Source organism: Puma concolor, chromosome A3, assembly GCF_028749965.1.
Source record: "Puma concolor isolate L17-30 chromosome A3, mPumCon1.1.hap2, whole genome shotgun sequence".
Taxonomy (NCBI): domain Eukaryota; kingdom Metazoa; phylum Chordata; class Mammalia; order Carnivora; family Felidae; genus Puma; species Puma concolor.
The window spans coordinates 31,764,951-31,783,458 of NC_141669.1; the positions used below are offsets into that span (position 1 = coordinate 31,764,951).

The following is an 18,508-nucleotide window of genomic DNA, read 5'->3' on the forward strand; positions in this document are numbered from 1 at the left end:
AATCCATACCAAGAAAATAGTGTCAACACTACCACAGTAGGGTTCTGTCCTTCATTTATTCTTTCACAGGTTATTCTAGACCCTGTGGCAAAACATTTAAACAATTTTTAGCATTCAGCTGACTGCCATGACACATATACTCCACAACTACACTACAAACTTGTGATTACAATTCTTTGTAACCCTCCATTATGGAAAGCATAGTGGGCTCTTAATAAGTGTTTCTTAGGGCACCTGGGTGGCACAGTCGGTTAAGCGTCCGACTTCAGCCAGGTCACGATCTCGCGGTCCGTGAGTTCGAGCCCCGTGTCGGGCTCTGGGCTGATGGCTCAGAGCCTGGAGCCTGTTTCCGATTCTGTGTCTCCCTCTCTCTCTGCCCCTCCCCCGTTCATGCTCTGTCTCTCTCTGTCCCAAAAATAAATAAACGTTGAAAAAAAAAAAAATTTAATAAGTGTTTCTTTACTACAGGAGCAGAGCCATCCTTATGACCAGATTTAATATTTATGCTGTCAAAGAAATAGCTAAGAAAAATTATCAAGGAGCTCATTAAAATAATTGTAGTAAGATTTTCATCCTATACCACACTTACTATTTAGACAGAACACAGATTGTTTCAATCATTTCTGCCATATAGACTACCATAGCAACTTGAACATACACACACACACACACACACACACACACACGTAATAAATCCTGGAGTTCAAAAAAACAAACTAAGGAATAAGCTTAAGCTCACAGCTAAGAATAATGATCAAACACGCAGGCATGCTGAAAACATTTCAGAAAACAGGCAACACTGGAAGCTTTTCAAAGATAAATCCTGAGAGCACAATATAGCAATTTCTATTTTCTATACCACTTCTAATAGCATCATACTTCAGCTTTAAACCACAGAATAGGTGGGGTCACTAACTATTTAAAACTAAAAAATATTTAAAATCACAGAACTTCTAACCAGTTACAAGACTTATCAGTAGCAATTCTCAACATCTACCTATAAGGACAATAGTCTGATACCTAACTTTTTCCTGGGGAAGAGTATTATTCTAGGTTTCATGATCTTAAATCTTATCAATATACCAAACATTAAAACTAAGAATTTTTAAAAGAGGAATTAAATACAAACAAATTTAGCCAAAGCCAAAATACCAACTGTAGAACTGTCTTAACTCTAAAAGACTTAAGGCTCTAACAAGAAAACATATTTCTTTTGGACAAATACCCCATCCTTTCTGCCTTTATTACTCAAAGTTCCTCTTTGCTCATAATTGGTATAATGGAAGAAAATATACTTACTAAAGAAGTATCTCTTTTTGGTCTTCTAACAGACCAGAACCCACTACTAATCAAAATCAAAATCAAAACCAAACCAAAACAAAACAAAATGGTAAAAAAGCTTTTCAATCTCCAACCAGTAGCTCTCATTCATCTCAAGGATTATATATCAATATCCTAAGAAAACAAAGGATTTTGGACAACTCCTTGGGAGTACATTATAAGTGACTAATCCCCTATAAACCAAGTCAGGTGAGCAGGAAAAATAGAGACAAGAAATGTGCCATTCTTCATCAGAAATGCAAAAATTCTAGTAGTTTGTCTATACTACCTTCCTTCTGCCTTGACAAACTTACCATAGCCATCATGTCTAAACGAAGAAGGGTGTTCTCCCAAAATGGCTTGTCTCTGGCGACCCTTTCCTCTATCTGACACAAAAGTAGAAACATGGTTTTAACAATTTTGACCCAAGTACTTAACAGTTCTCACATGGGAAACACCCATTCAAAACATCCATTACAATTCATAAAAGAAATAGGATTCCTGGTTAACTTTAAACATCCATTCATATCCAATTTAAATACAAACACCAAAAGTTTAAGGAAGTAATTCTATCTAACAAATTCCACTTAACTTGAAAATATCTTTTTGGCAAGTGCCAAATACAATCACACTTTCAAATTTAAGGAAAGAATGGATACTTTTCGGAAAGTGAACATACACAATGCTAGAGTTTGACACTGTACAGAAGTTTTTACCAATACATGTCTTTAAAACAAGCTTTAAGTGCAGTACTTTTGAAAGACAGTACCTGAATCATACTATTAGCTTCAACAGCAACACATTTTCAAAGTGGGCTTCTTTCAAGAAGTTCAGCATAAGCCAACAACAACCTGTATTACACGGTTTCACAATCAGTAAACACAGAGTATTTTGTATGTATATACACATATTTACAAACACCTACTGACTTGAGAGCTGGAAATTTGCACATCACTGGCCCATATTATAGCATGGATTGGTCATTGTCTATAGACCTTAACACCAGGCAGGACTATGAGCACCCTCCAAAGTTTAAATACGCCAAGATAAAGCTAACCAAGGGGGCTACATTATTGGATGAGAGTACTACAATACTCCTAAAAGATAATTTTTATTCTAGCTATGTTTTCAGGAAAGGCATGCCAATTTTCCTAAATCTAGAATGAGAGATCAATAATAAAATTACTTACAAGTTTCTAAAATAGCACTTCCTATGTTGGTTGGTAAATTTTAGAAATTATTGTACAATGCTTTTTAGAAAGTTTGCTGATCAAATCATAGCACCCAATAAGATTTTTTTTTTTTAATGTATCTTAAGAGTCTGGTAATTCTAATCTTTGAAAATTTAGAGAGAGGCCTTCTATAAATCCTTAGTCACCTAAACAAATGACGTTTATGGGAGATGAGAAATAATTTTCACTTCAGCCTAGAGAAGTACAATTTTAAGTACCTATTTGAAGTTATCATAGCATTAAAAGGGACCTAAGAGATCATCTTGTTCCATTTATTTTGTATAAATTCTCTTTACATTATCCCTATCAGTTGGAATCATCTAGCCTCTGCTTACCCAACACCAATTAACAAGGTTCTCATGACTTTCCCTTACATTTTCAGTTAGTCCTAAATAATGAGAAAATTAATGTTTATATTGTATAGAAATTGGTCCTCTACCCATATTCTATCCCGTCTGAGGCCTCGTAGACTTAGTCTTTCTCCAAAGACCCTTTCAAAAGCTTCCAAGTTATTAAGATCCTTCCTCCATTTCCCCAGTCATTTCTTCTCCAGTCATTCACAGCTCCTTCTTTCCATTATACGGGTTCCAGCATCCAGTATCATCATTTAAGTCTCACTCCTCTTGAATCAATCCAGTCTGCTAATCCCTTCTGTTAATGTTCCTTTACTTAAGTATGCCACCCAACACTACATACAATTCCTCATCTGATCTAAGCAATCTTAAACCAAAACCACCATAATGTCTTCATGACTCAGTTTTATTGATATAGTTAACAGTGTCCTATAAAGGAAAGAGCACTAGAGATTGGGAATCAGAAGATTCCAACTTAAACACTAATTCACTGGATAATTACATAAACTCACAACCTTCATTCATAAAATGAAGGAGTTAAGAGTAGATAATCTCCTAAGGTATCTTTCAGCCGAATATTGTCATTATTAATAGTTCTTTGGATTTGAAGCATTAAGTACCTAATATAAGGTCACATAAAACAGAAGTGTGCAGAAGAGTCAAACACTAATTACATCAGTCTATAAATAGTAGTTTGAAACTTTTCATGAATTCATCTGAAATCTGATGGAATCTGTGTACATTCTCCCCAAAAAGATGTACACATAGACAAGTTTTGCTTAACGTTTCTGGAGTGATTCTCTGGAGTCCAGGCTAAGAATTTTTCACACTAAAATGTAATTTGGGCTGAAAAGGACTTTTAAAAATGAGGTTGTATTTATTACAGAGCTCTTTTTAGTAGAAAAAGTTACAATTCATTCACAGGATGCCTGGGTGGGCTCGGTGGGTTAAGTGCCTGACTCTTGATTTTGGTTCAGGTCATGATCTCAGGGTCATGAGAATGAGCCCTGTGTCGGGCCCGGCACAAAGCGTGGAGCCTGCTTGGAATTCTCTCTCTCCCTCTCTCTCTCTGCCTCTACCCCACTCATGCTGTCTCTTGTGTTCTCTCTTTCAAAATAAATGAATAAACTTAAAAAAAAGTTACAATTCAGTATCAACTTGAGTAGAAGAGGAAGTCACAAGACTTCAAGAATGTAAACTGGTATGGTCTCACCAGACAAGTGTCTGTAAGGATTTAGAAAACGAGTTTTTCCCTTGAAACATAACCAAGTAAAATTCTACTTTACTTCTTTATATTTTGCTATTTAAATATCTATCTCACCCATTTGTAACCTTTTCTGACACTAATTACTTGTATGAAAAACTAATCTAAGTTGGCTCTGCATAAACTTCAGACCTTCTAAAAGAACAGATGTGAACACTAATAAGAAACATATCTACAATGTTTTAAGAGACATTAAGAGAAAGGTTACCAGAGCTATTTCAAGAGTTAAAAAAAAAAAAAAAAGTGTTCAATAACTGACTATAATTTGACAGAAGTGAGAGATTTCTCATCAACCACTTGTTCTGTTGTTTGAGTACTAAGGCTTTGTTTTCCAATGCTGTATTCAACTGTACTAAGCCTATGCCAAGTGGATTTGTGAGTAGTGAAAAACGTGGGGTCCAGCCGAAGCTGCATTATAATACAAACCTGTTTGCAACCCCATGCATCAGACAAGATGATTTCCTAAGAATTGAGAATTAAGGGGCCAATCACCCAAAGTCCTAAATATTTGAACATGCAAAAGATCATCACATTGTCTTCTTTTTTCTTTTGGCAAGAATACATACATGCACTATAGAGTACCTACTGCCCACGATATTTTGGATGCCATAAAAATTTTTCCTACTTTGTGGATTTTTACAGATATGCTTATCTTGGTGAGTTTTTTCAACACGTGGTTCCAACACTAATATTGTAGTTGAGGTGTAGCCAATACTGCAGCCCCCTTGTTTTTACAAGATCCACATTTTAATTTGTATATTCCAGAATTGCCACACAGTTAGTTGAACAATTTTATCAGTCAGATCTATGCTCATGAAACCTAGCATTTATCAGTTATAGGTGAAAATGCATCTCAAATGAAATGCTCTTACTTTAAGATTTATCAAGTTTAAATATTGTCTACCTTGAACAGACATGTTACTTTCACCTACATTTGAAATGTCAAAATTTCTAGTTACACAAGTTAACATGAGTGATAACCTTAAATTGTTACAAAAAGTGACAACTTATGAACAGCCACTTTACAAAAAAAAAAAAAAAAAAAAATCAAACCACACAGAGATCGTCTTTTACATATAATGCATCTTTTCATCATCAGGTTAATCTAGTCAATGTCCACAGTTAAGGAAAAAAAAAACCCAAAAGAGTAAACTTAGGTGCAGCAGGTGTGTGCACCTTTCTATTCCTTTTCTTTCTAACATCTGTGTGGATTGGTTGAGCATAAGCAGTTCTTAAGGCCTGTTGATAATCTGGCCCTGGTTATTTGCCAATTAACAATTTGAATCTAGGCTGCAAACAGTTACAGTAATGGGCGTTAAGATTTACAACATCATAGATAAAGTTCTAGTACCCGTTAGTGAAAAATCTTAAATTCTACAACTGAAACCTTAAGGGAAATCAGACCAATATATACATACAACTTGAATAAATGGGCACAGTCTATCATGGTGTTCATCCCATGCAAGTCTGAAGTACTGTTAAGTGTCCTCCTTTAAAAACTTGGGGTGATGGTGCATGCAGTATGCAGTCAAGGTGAATTGCAAGTCTGAGTTTTTCAGAGGGCTTTCTGCTGATGCCGATGTTGTGCATGATGAAGTGTAGAGTCAGCCTGCTGGAGTCCTCTATCCTTCTTAATGCCTTGTCCAGCTTGGGGGAAAAGTCCTTTCCATAGAGAAGCAGTGTGCAAGTTTGCAGTTTGTAAGGAATATTCTGAATCAGTTTCCTCTCCTCCAAAGAGAGAGAGCTGCTTGGAGAAATGCAAGTCCTTGAACTGCGGGCGTGCCTGTATGTGTGGGCTCCTGGTTGAACTAAATATAAATAACTCCGTACATACCAGTAGGGGGCACTAATTTCAAGGTTATTTTCCAGCATTACATGGCCTTTGGCAACAAAAGCATTCACCAACAAGGTTTTCACTTGAATGAACTAGCTCACCTCAGGAAAAAGGAATCTAACTGCATGTAAAAATTTGTCAGCAGATGTAAGCACATTCTAAAATGCATAAAATACTTACCTCGTCTTCCCAAATATGGTTTAGTGTAGTCCCAACTGTCATTGTCATTCCTAATAACATTTAGACGAGTTGGCTGTTAAGATTAAAAAGAAAGTAAGCTCAAATTGTATATCCAAAGCATAAATATTTCTTTGGCGAAGTGTTGAAAAAATATTTACCCTTGCATATTCGATTTTTAGTGTGCAACATCCAGCATATATATCTGCTCCATTGAGTGCTGCTTTAGCTTTCTGGGCACAAAGGACTGATTCAAACATAAGCTCTATTAAGGAAATTTGGTTTAACGTATCCAATATTTTATCATTATTCGCTGCCTCAGAAAAGGACTGAAAATAATCAGAACTCTCACTTCTAGAAATGTTTTACCAATAAAATTTCTAGATGAATTTTAGGAGTACTTATTTTCAAAATCAAGGGTGCCAAAGAAAACATAATAAACCAAACTACATTAATCCTTCCAAGTCAACTGAAGTACTTCATAAATTGAAAGGAAGAGGGAAAATGGAGCATGGTTACATTCCCAGGCAAAGGACAGTTTGCTATCTCGAAACAGGAAATATTTTACTCTTAAAAGTAGGAAAAACAGGGGTGCCTGGGTGGCTCAGTCGGTTGAGCGTTCAACTTCGGCTCAGGTCATGATCTCACAGCTCGTGAGTTTGAGCCCCGCGTTGGGCTCTGTGCTGTCGGCTCAGAGCCTGGAGCCTGTTTCAGATTCCGTATCTCCCCCTCTCTCTCTCTCTCTGCCCCTCCCCCATTCACACTCTGTCTCTCTCAAAAATAAACATTTAAAAAAAAAAAAAGTAGGAAAAACATTACAACAAAACCAGTTATATAAAACAAATATTTGATTATATTTCTGAGAAGACAGGGTTTTATAACCATTAAACTATCTTCACTTTGTTGGTTTTCAAAAATTACTTGAGTCTATATATTGTTTAAAAAAAAAAAAACAAAAAAAAACCCCACCAACGTGGTTTTTTAAAAAAAGGGCAAAAATACCTTGCTAGAAGTAAGCACCATTAAGAATTTGCTGTATATCCCTACCTTTTTCTATGCATACACATGTACATATAGGATGTGGGGCGAGGGTAGTTATTATTCTTTTGTTTACATGGGATTATACAGTACATACTATTTTGCTACTTGCTCTTTTTACTCAACATATCACATATCTAACAAAGAAAAGTTCTTATATAAACCTTGACCATTTAAAAGAGTCAATAAAAAAAGGTAAGAATAGTTTTACTGACTCTAAAGTTTTGGTACTTCCAAACCACCTATTTTAAGGAGAGATTCAAAAAAGTCCGTTTAGGATACATTTAAAAAGGTAGAGATGTACATATTATCAAATAATGTTATTTCTTCTCCCATTAAAAAGACAAAGCACACTATGAGATGAAGCACTGGAATGTTTTAGGTAGCAAGTTATTATCTGTGGGCACTGCAGTTTTTAAATCTAAGACAAATAGATTTTGGGGGAGGAACAGAGAATAAATACCACTTGTCCAGATATCATTAAGCAGTTAAAAGTAAGACGTATATTACACAGCATTCATATACATCAATTAAAAAATTTACAATCAAAGGATATTCAACCATTGCTTGTATCCCATTTCTCTTGAATATAACAATACGTTGTACTTTTCCAACAGGGTTGCATACTGTATATAAAACATCCTATAAAGGAAAGAAAACAAGATTTCTTCACATACAAGATTTCTTCACATTTTATACTTGGAAAAACAACAAAGTTACACCCTGCTTTTTTTTTTTTTTTTTTTTTTTTTTTTACTAAAAAGACACCTGTCAAGATGTCATTTCGATTCATTACTAATTAAACTTTTAAAAATTGTTATCCTTCTAAAGTTACTTCCTCACCTATACAATATACCCAACATTAGAGAAGTTATAATGAAACATTTCAAAAAGACTCGTACCTATTTTATCTCCTAAATAAACCCTCAATTCTTATTTTAACAGGTACTTAAAATAATATCTGACAATACACAATAAATAAGCCAAAACTATAATCAATTAATGGTTTGTTTTCCAAATGTGACTCTGGAATGTTTAATATTATAATCACTTGAATTATAGTAATAAATATTTATTAAGGGGTAGTAATATATCAACTCAGTATTCATTTTTCAAGGGACAATGACTATAGAGGAAAGACTCAGGAAAGATCATTTATACAATGTTAGATGTCAGCAAACAAGATCCCTAAATTAAGTAAGAGAAAAATTAAAAACCCCCTTAAGAACAATTCTTCAACTGTCAAATTTCTTGAGCACCTACAATTATACAGTGGCACCATTAGGTACTAGGGATACAACAATAAGCAAAGCAGAGTACTTGTACTAGATTAGGAACATTCTTTCTCCCAAAACACATATTAATACTGCTTATTAATAAGTCTAGAAATATTAGAGGTAAATAATATCTAACAAAATTTAAATAGTATCTTATGCTTTGTTTTTAGTTTATGTCCCAGTATCGTATAGAAATCATTTTTTCTTTCCCAGAGAGCACAAGCAAGGGAGGGGCAGAGAGAGGGGACAGAGGATCTGTAGTGGTCTCTGCAAGCCTGATGTGGGGCTTGAACTCACGAACTGCAAGATCATGACCTGGGCCTAAGTAAGATGCTCAAAGGAGCCACCCAGGTGCCCTTTACTAGAAATCATTGTTTTTATTTTTACTTTTTATTTTCTTTTAATGTTTATTTATTTTTGAAAGACAGAGAGACAGAGTGCAAGTGGGGGAGGAACAGAGAGAGAGGGAGACACAGAATCTGAAGCAGGCTCCAAGCTCTGAGCTGTCAGCAGGGAGCCCGATATGGGGCTCAAACTCAGGAACTGTAAGATCATGACCTGAGCCGAAGTCAAACACTTAAATGACTGAGCCACACAGGCGCCACGAATCATTCTAATTGAAGCTTCCCTCACTGTGATATTCTATTCGTCACAAAAATAAAGTGTCCTTGTCACTAGCTTATTATGAAACATCATGTGATTATGAAGTAGAAAATTTAACTGGTTCAGGACATGAATCCTTTGTAAAAATTCTGTTAATACCACTTTTTAAAAGAGTTAAACAGTGAATTTTAAGTAAATCAGACAGGTTTTTAATAAATTATCTCAAAACCACTTATAATAATATATGCATTTTATTATATACTATGGGATTCTGTCCTTACCTAGTAGACACTCTTAACACACATACTGGCACATGAGTGAAACAAATTTCTTGGATCACTTCTAACAAGTCTAATTCCTTACCAGAAACAGAGTTAACTCTGATGCTAAATAATAAAAATTTTTAAATGTGCTTATTTAATTATGACCATTGCACTTCTGACCTTTTTACCTTTGGTGCTTGCCATTTCTTTGTTCATTAAACATGACAGTCAAAATTAAGATTCATTTTAAAAATTCTTTAAAAAAACACTGTTTTTATTTTTAAATACCTAGATGGCAGTGAAGAAAACTATAGGTTAGTCACTCTGAAGGCAAATTTCAAAGTCACTGTTAATTTAGTTTATCATACTAAAATACATACCACTGTAATTGGATAAAGAGGATTCTGAATTGATAGCAGAAGAACTTTGTTGCCTCCTGATGGATCATCGGTATTTCCTGGCCGAGTGATCCTTTTGCTCGTAGAATAGTTGAAAAAAGCCTGTTGACCAGCAATGTACACAGGTTCATCCGCAGCAAAGGTCACACATTCTTTGGCACTATCTATGTTTTCAAATTCCACTAGAGCCTGCCGTTTAAATGGCATCATCATAACATAGCTGAAAGGCAGATTGGGAAGGAATACCGAAAGAATAAATTCAGTTAACATTTATTCTCAATCAAGGAAAGGCAGACTCTAATAAAAATGTGTCAAATCATACAGATTAGTATTCTTCACTACCTATATTCAATGTTAGTCAATTCTTTTTTTTTTTTTAAGTTTATTTATTCGGTGGGGGGGTGCAGAGAGAGAGAGGAGGACAAAGGATCCAAAGCGTGCTGTCAGCACAGAGCCTGATGTGGGGCTCCAACTCACAAACCATGAGATCACAACCTGAGCCAAAGTCAGACAATCAACCGACTAAGCCACCCAGGCACCCCTAATGTTAGTTAATTCTTATAAACTGTGGTACACCAGGCAGATGGTTCACATGTGAAAGCTTATCCTCCTGTGACAGAAAGGTTTTCCATCTTTTGCCTTCCTCAAGCACAATTCTGTTACCAGTTACCAATGACGCCTCCCTGTTTATTCTTCAGGCTGCCACTCCCAAGCAATACTAGAAAATCTCTAGATACAGAAACCAGCGGAGATAAAACTGAACAGAAAGTTAGCAGATGGGACCTTTAACAACAGAAACTACTACCTCTACTGTGTTTTCCAAATAAACAAGTGCCCACACTAATAATAACCAAGGACTATACAATTTCGCTTATCTTACTAAAAACAAGAGAATTAAAATATACATAGAAACAACTGCAAACCAACCAAATTTCACACAAATAATCTCTTCCAAAATATTTTTTAAATATTAAAGAATCCATGAAAAGATATTCATCAGATGATGATAATCATGGTTGTCTGTGAACAAAGAGGGTGAAGTTATTTACATTTCATTGTATACTCTTGGGGAGGAACATATTTTAACACGTGAAATGAAAAATAAAGCAATGAAGAGAGGGAGGGAAGAAAGAAATCAAAGAACATGGATCACAGCAGGGGAAATATTACGTCCTCTATTCATAAGAACAAGCACCTTAAAAAAGGTTTTAAAATACAATTAGCACGGGTTTTATAATAGAAGGCTGCAGAAAGAACATCAGGTCAGGTACTCAGTGACAGCACTATTTCTGAATCAGGCATCTAGACCTACCGCTACCCTTTAGAAAGCAGCAAATGATTTACTAGTAAGAAACAGACCACTTTGTAGCCTGGCATAGTATGTAGTTTCTTATGAATTTCACCTTTTCTCATTTATAAAATGTGAAAGACTATTGTCAAGATTATAGTTACTGAATACAAACTGCTTGCCTCACCTCATTCATCTTCATATTCTCAGAATCTAGAAACAGAGCTGACACGTAACAGGCATTCAATCAATATCTGTTGGTCTATGAGGCTTGTTAGCTCTCCCCACCCACATTGTTCAAACTTAAAGAAGCTATTGAAACAGTAAGATAAAGAATTATCAATTATGAATATAAAATATAAATTCCAGGAAAGAAATATTATTTTTAGAAACTTCTTGATGAAGTTCTGAAGTCGTGCATACAAAAAAACCAGAAAACCCTGGAATCAGGACTATGCTAAAGAAATTGAAGAAGGAGGCGCTTGGGCGACTCAGTTGGTTCAGTGTCCAACTTCGGCTCAGGTCATGATCTCGCGTTTGCGGGTTTGAGCCCCGCATGAGGCCCTGTGCAGACAGCTCAGAGCCTGGAGCCTGCAGCCTGCTCTGGCTTCTGTGTCTCCCTCTCTCTCTGCCCCTCCCCTGCTGGTGCTCTGTCTCTCTCTCAAAAATAAGTAAACATTAAAAAATCTAAAAAAAAAAGAACAAAAGAAATTAAAGAATAAACATTCTCCCCCCACAAATATAAGGTGGTTGAATAGCTAAATAGTATTACCAAGTAAGTATGTTAATAATGCCCTTTGATTCTTTGGAACACAGAAAATTATAAAGGCTGAAAAATAAATTTTTTATTGACCTGTCATAGACTTGGTCTTAGTGAAACTGCCTTCTATGGTAACTACAATAAGAAGTGAGCTAGAAGCACAGACTTAGAAGTGAAAAAGTGGCATCACATGAAGATAAAGAAGGGAAAACTAGAATGTTGCAGATGTTTTAGAATGCACCTAAATTATCTGTCATGTAATTTTTAAGAAATCTTGAAAAGCATATGAGGAAGATAGGAGAAGAACAAAGAAAGAAAAAATAAAAGGGCTAAGGGACATGGTAGGGTCAGTGCTTTCAACTTATAACTCAAAACACATTTACTAATATTTAAACAAAAGTTGGAGGAGGCAAAAGATTTTATTATACAAATTGGGTCCCAAAAGGTTTGTTTTAAAATATTAAACCAATATAGCTAATTATACCTAGCATGCTCTCCTTTAATGGAAGGGGAAAAGGGAAGAAGAGAGAGTACATCTTTTTAAACATTCTTTTGATCCTAACAGATGAATATACTACAGAATAAAGACAACAAATATACAGAATTTTATTAGACTGACACAACCATTCTCAACATCTTATAGTTTCTCCTCACCTTCTTTCCTACGCATCTAGTTTTCAGGTATAAACTTACTCGATGTTGAACTTGGTGATGCACATTTTTATATGAGCAGTTTCTATATAATCTCTATAATCCCACACACACCACTAAAGAAATAAACAAACACAGAAAGGTTCTATAAATGCAACATTTTGAAGCAAAACACCTACTCCTCACCGGAGGCTGTTCAGGGTTCTTTCAGTTTTAACAGCAGCCACCTCTTATTCAAGATCATTTCACACAATTAAAACTCCTAGTGCACATATTTATGCCAATTAAACTTTTAATTTTACACTAATTTGTTCCAATTATTTCACGACTTTTTTATCCACAAAACTACCAATCCTGAGGGCAGAATGATGTACTATGCAAATTAACAGAATTACATTCACATATAAAACACTTTACCATGGACTAAATATCAAAAAGTATACAGGCCACTCAAAAGTGATTCACGTAAAAAAAAAAAAAAAAAAAAAAAAAGAAGTGATTCAAATAATTCAACAACTTCCACAAATAGTTCTATTTCTTTAAAGCCGAACATTAAGATCTTGTGTCATAATTAACATAAAAATGTCAATATAGTTATGATTGCTCTAAAGTTCCCACCAGTATTTGCTCGTCGACCTGTTTTCTGACAGGACTCCAGTATCTCTTGGCTTTAAAGAAATCACTTTAAAAGCCTAAAATAAAATTACCAAATAAAAAATAAACCAGAAATAACCATCTCTTTCTAATTCCATAGGACAATGCAACCCACGGGGTTAGTCTAGTACCAACGTGCAAATCTAAATAAGGTCTAAGTTTGCTTCAATATATAATGTTCCCGACAAACTTAATTTCCAATATCCTCTTCAAATGACTAAATAGTGATGTAGTCATCTGAATGACATTTCAAGAAACGGGCTTTCCTTTGCCCATGTGGACTGCCAATTTGTACGTGCAAGAATAAACAATACGTAACAGTGGTCTCTAAGGTGCATAAGTTGAGGATAACAGGTTTGCCACGTCACCCACCTCTCTGTAAGATCATCAAAGAAATTAAAAAAGATGCCATGATGGAAGGTGTCACCTAACTCTACTATTCCTTTGAGGCAACGATTCCTTTCTGTTGGACATCTCTGCTCACTCTCTCACCATCTATTTATGCATCCTTTCAATACCCAAAACTCCACATAAATTTCCATAAAATTGAAGCAATCAAGTTATCTCAGCAAATACACTGAAATCTCTCCCCTGTTTATGTATTTTGACTTAGACTGTGTCTCTGATGCCTCTAACCAACGTATTCACCAAGGAAAAAATAAAATAAAATCAACTCTAGACTATCCATACTAATAAGAGAACAACAGCCGGGCACACTCCAAAAATAATTTAGAAAGAATTTTTGAGTGTCTATTTTTGGCAGTACATTCACTTTTCTGATTATATTTTCATTTGAGTCAATATTCTTAAGCATACGCTAACTATGGAAGAGAAAGGAGGAGACTGAGTGAATACAAAACACAAAAAGAAACTAGGGTAAAACACTGACTTCTCATGATCTGCAGAACTCCTGGCAGCACACACCTAAGGCAAATAATGCCTACCCTTCATCTACTCACTTTTAGTTGCCAATTAATTCTTAAACATTCCAAAATAAACAACAACAAATCAGTATTTAAGTACCGCTACTTGAAACTCTAAAGATGAAGGGCGTAAACTCATTCAAACATGAAAGCAGTGTTTAACAAGGAGTCATGGACTCATTTGAAAGTCAGATGAAAGATGAAATTACCCATTTTGCATATAGCCTGGCTGGGGAGTGATAGGTGATCATGGTCCACAAAAATACATCTCTGCATCATCCCAGGAAGGAAAAAAATAAGAGGCTTAAAAGGTTCTAAAGAAATACTGTCACAGGCAAACTTAATATATACTATGGTCAAACATCAAAGCTTATATTATAGCAAGCAAGCAAGGCTTGTTTTACTATACTGTTTTCAATCTGCATGAAGTCCCTAGAGTCCTTACCATATTGTCCCAAATTTCTCCAGGGCCTCCACAAGGTCTGCTTCCACCACAGATTCACAGAGTCCTCGAACATGGACAACAGGTGAAACAGAAACTTTATGATGACTTCCACCTGCCTCCTAGCAAAAGAAAATAATTTCTAGTTAAAAATTTTAAAGGTCTAAATTGCATCTATAGTAGATTCAATTCTGCATTAAAAAGAAAACATCAAAAAAAATTCCAAACCAAACTGCATTCACAAGTTAGCAAAAAAATCACCAATTGTTAGGCAGGAAAATTTAGATTTCTTAGAAGAGGGTATTTTCTCTTAATAAGAAGTACAACATAGGGGTGCCTAGATAGCTCAGGGCTAGCTCTTGGTTTCAGCTCAGCTTATGATCTCACAGTGTGGGGTTTGAGCCCCGCGTCAGGCTCTGTGCTGAAGGTGCACAGCCTGCTTGGGATTCTCTCTGTCCCTCTCTCTCCGCACCTCCCCCATTTTGCACGCACACTCTCTCTCAAAATAAATAAAAAGAAGTACAACATAAATTAATAACTTATTTCAACTGCAATAAAATCTCAGAAAAAATTTCAACAGATGCAGAGTATGCTATGACTGGAATTATATTGTATACTGATAATTTCATTACAAAATATCAAAATCTCAAGTAGTCCAAATGAACAAAAAAAAAATCCCAATTTAAAATGTTTCTTTAATACAAAGATTATAAACTTTATATCATCTTTTGTCCTTGTTTAATTGGTTATCTCGTTCCACACTAACTTAAAGCTACTGTGCTTACTTAAGCAGCACACTTGACAGCTTAAATTTATACAAGGTACCATCTTTGTTGATGAACAAGTAGTGCTCAAAAATGCAAGCCTTGGGGCGCCTGGGTGGCGCAGTCGGTTGAGCGTCCGACTTCAGCCAGGTCACGATCTCGCGGTCCGTGAGTTCGAGCCCCGCGTCGGGCTCTGGGCTGATGGCTCAGAGCCTGGAGCCTGTTTCCGATTCTGTGTCTCCCTCTCTCTCTGCCCCTCCCCTGTTCATGCTCTGTCTCTCTCTGTCCCAGAAATAAATAAACGTTGAAAAAAAAAAAAATTAAAAAAAAAAATGCAAGCCTTCCTGGGCTTCTCTGGAATACTCTGTTTCTTTTGAGTACACCCAGGAGGTAGTTTTAAAATACACGTATATGGACTATGTATGAGAATTATTTTGACTGTGAAAATGGCTCTATCATTTACTTATTCAAGTTCTATTTTTTTTTTCCAAGTTCTATTTTTTTTTTTTTTTTTTTTTAAGTAGGCTCCATGCCCAGTGTGGAGCCCAATTCGAGGCCCAAACTCATGACCATAAGATCAAGACCTGCTGACATCAAGAGTTGGATACTTAACCAACTAAGACACGCAGGCTCCCCTGAAGTTTTATTAAGACAAAAATCTGTATTTTACAACAAGCCACTGGGCACCTCTCTTGCATCACTTCAGAAATGACTTCCATATACGATCCACACACACACACACACACACACACACACACACTCAAAATCTATGAAATGAAAAGTTTTTTCTCCTACAAACAGACTAATCTAAAAGCATAAATGTTTTATCATTAAAACTTAAGAATTATTTTAAGAAAATTAAATGTCTTTATGGCTATATTAAAAGACTCACCAATTTCTCTTTATAATATTATAAAGACTGTTAGAAAAATATAACAGTCCTGTGCACTGCCAATAAAAATGTTATGTCACAGTTTAAAGAGTTGATTGAAATATATAAAGTAACCATGGGACTACTCTCTTATACTATTGTCAAATTCAACAAATAAATTTAGTCCTCTGCAAATATTAATCCAATACTTGGAATTTCATTTGAATTGCTTATGCTGAGTCAAGCAGATATTCATTACATGCCACTAAGTTTGAAATAAATCATTCTGATTGTACACTATGTAACCCAACACTATTACAACCTTAACAAATGAGACTCTTTCCCTAAATGAAACTCAACAACCAAATGTGCACTGTCATTATTAAACTACTAAGCATAAATGGACAACTATACAAGAGTTCTAAATCATAGCTAAAACCTAATGTAGAGCATATATTTAAATATATTTAAAGTATAAATAACAAATTTTACTCTAAAAATAATCAAACAACAGAAGTCAAGAAATAAGACAGTCCTCTCAGTTGATCCCTAGAAATCTGCTGGCAAAGGTAAACGTGCAAAAGAAAACTTCACTGGCCAAGACAATTCAAAACGCTACTATAAAAAAATAGTGGAAGGAGGATTTCAGGTTAGGACTAAAAAGAGACAACAGGGGTGACTAGGTGGCTCAGTCGGTTGAGCGAAGGACTTCAACTCAGGTCATAATCTCACCCTTAGTGAGTTCAAGCCCTGCATGGGGCTCTTTGCTGTCAGCAATGAGCTGGCTTCAGATCCTCTATCCCCGCCTCTCTCCGTACCTCTCCTGCTCGTGCTCTCTCAAAAATAAACATTTTAAAAAAAGAGAGAGACAACAAAGGCATTATTTGAGTCTTCATTTTATAATGGATAAAAACTACTATGATATATGTTTTAGAGACAAATGGAGAAATTTAAATAGAGATAGGATTTTATATTATGTAATAGAACTATTTATTGTCTTAGGTAACATTATAATAGTAATGTTTATGTGATAAGAATATCCTTATTCTTAGGAAAGCTGGGATCATTTAAAGATGGACTGTCATCATGTCTCCAACTTTCACAGTTTAGGTGAAAAAATGTATATAAATATAGATATACACATATGGAGATAAAATCCCAAATGGCAAAATGTTAAAAACTGCTGAATCTAGGTGAAAGGCATATGTAATTGAATATTTCACAGAATAAAAAGTTGGGAAATTATTTTATTATGTATTTAAGGCCTATAATAAGGTATGAGGAACAATATAAATAGTCATTAACTCACCAACCACTTTAATAAATAAAACACTACCCAACAGTTGAATACATCTCCTACCTCCCTTCCCATCATGGATAGCCACTGTCTTGAATATAATGCTAAAAAAATATGACTATTTTTCAAATTGGTCTTCTCACAAAGAAATGGATCTCAGGACCAATTTTAAAATCCCTCAAAAATATCTGATTTTAATATATTATTATTTAATTACATTTCCTAAATGGAATAGCTCCAGACTTAAGTCATTCTTCAGAAGTAGGAACTTAGTAAATGCAAACAATATGGTACTTAGGGGAAGATATGATTATCTCAACCTCAAGGCAGAAAACATACCCTGTATCCACTGTATTTCCCTATTTCCACTCAATTAATCTGCCATTCATAGAGATTTCTCTAATCTTTACATTATGTCCCCTTTTCTTGAACTTAAAATTTTCCCATCTTTTCTGTAGTTTAAAGAAAAAAACAAAACAAAACCTGAAGGAGTCACATCTGAGGGACCACAAAAAAAGAAAAAAACCCTAGGGTTGTTTCCAAATATAAAACTGATATATTAATGGTATCTTTTCAAACAATATTTTCACAACCCCCCTTTTCCCCCAATACTAAAACTTTTCTTAAATCAGTATTTTCTTATCTCTACTTATGCTTTATACTGGTGGTAAGAAATCTGCAATCTGTACAGCTTCTTTTACCTACCCTAAAGTTACCTCTTTTAAGCATCATACTATGTATCTGAGTCTGAAATTGGTGAATAAATATTATTTGCCCCATTGTCATATATTAACACTTTGATCATGTCTTCTCCAGTTCAACAAAGTTTTTTTTTAATCCTTTCTCATACAGAAGCCCAAAGTCCTTCCATTTCTAGGTTCCCTCTTCATCTATTTATGTCCATTACTTGTCAGACTAAAAACAGTATTCCAAATAAGCACCCAGCAAACGAAGACATGCCTGCAATTTATATACACTTTTTTTTTTTTTTTTTTTTTTTTTTTTTTTTTGTTACCTTAGTCCTTCTTTAGGCAAACTTTGTCAACTATAATGGAGGCATTATTTGGTCCCTTGGGCAGACTACCGACCAGTCTAGTCA

At 35.1% G+C, this 18,508-nt stretch overlaps 1 protein-coding gene across 1 annotated transcript in view; it reads right to left on the reverse strand.

The window, feature by feature from the left end:
• HNRNPLL (heterogeneous nuclear ribonucleoprotein L like) overlaps window positions 1–18,508 on the reverse strand; it is a 38,504-nt gene that overhangs the window by 13,521 nt on the left and 6,475 nt on the right. Inside the window, exons 2-7 of the mRNA XM_086700398.1 lie at window positions 14,481–14,599; window positions 9,742–9,979; window positions 7,780–7,860; window positions 6,342–6,443; window positions 6,184–6,256; window positions 1,635–1,706 (exon numbers count right to left, since the gene is read on the reverse strand). Coding sequence (XP_086556524.1) covers window positions 1,635–1,706; window positions 6,184–6,256; window positions 6,342–6,443; window positions 7,780–7,860; window positions 9,742–9,979; window positions 14,481–14,599 — 685 coding nt within the window. The remainder of the gene's footprint in view (window positions 1–1,634; window positions 1,707–6,183; window positions 6,257–6,341; window positions 6,444–7,779; window positions 7,861–9,741; window positions 9,980–14,480; window positions 14,600–18,508) is intronic.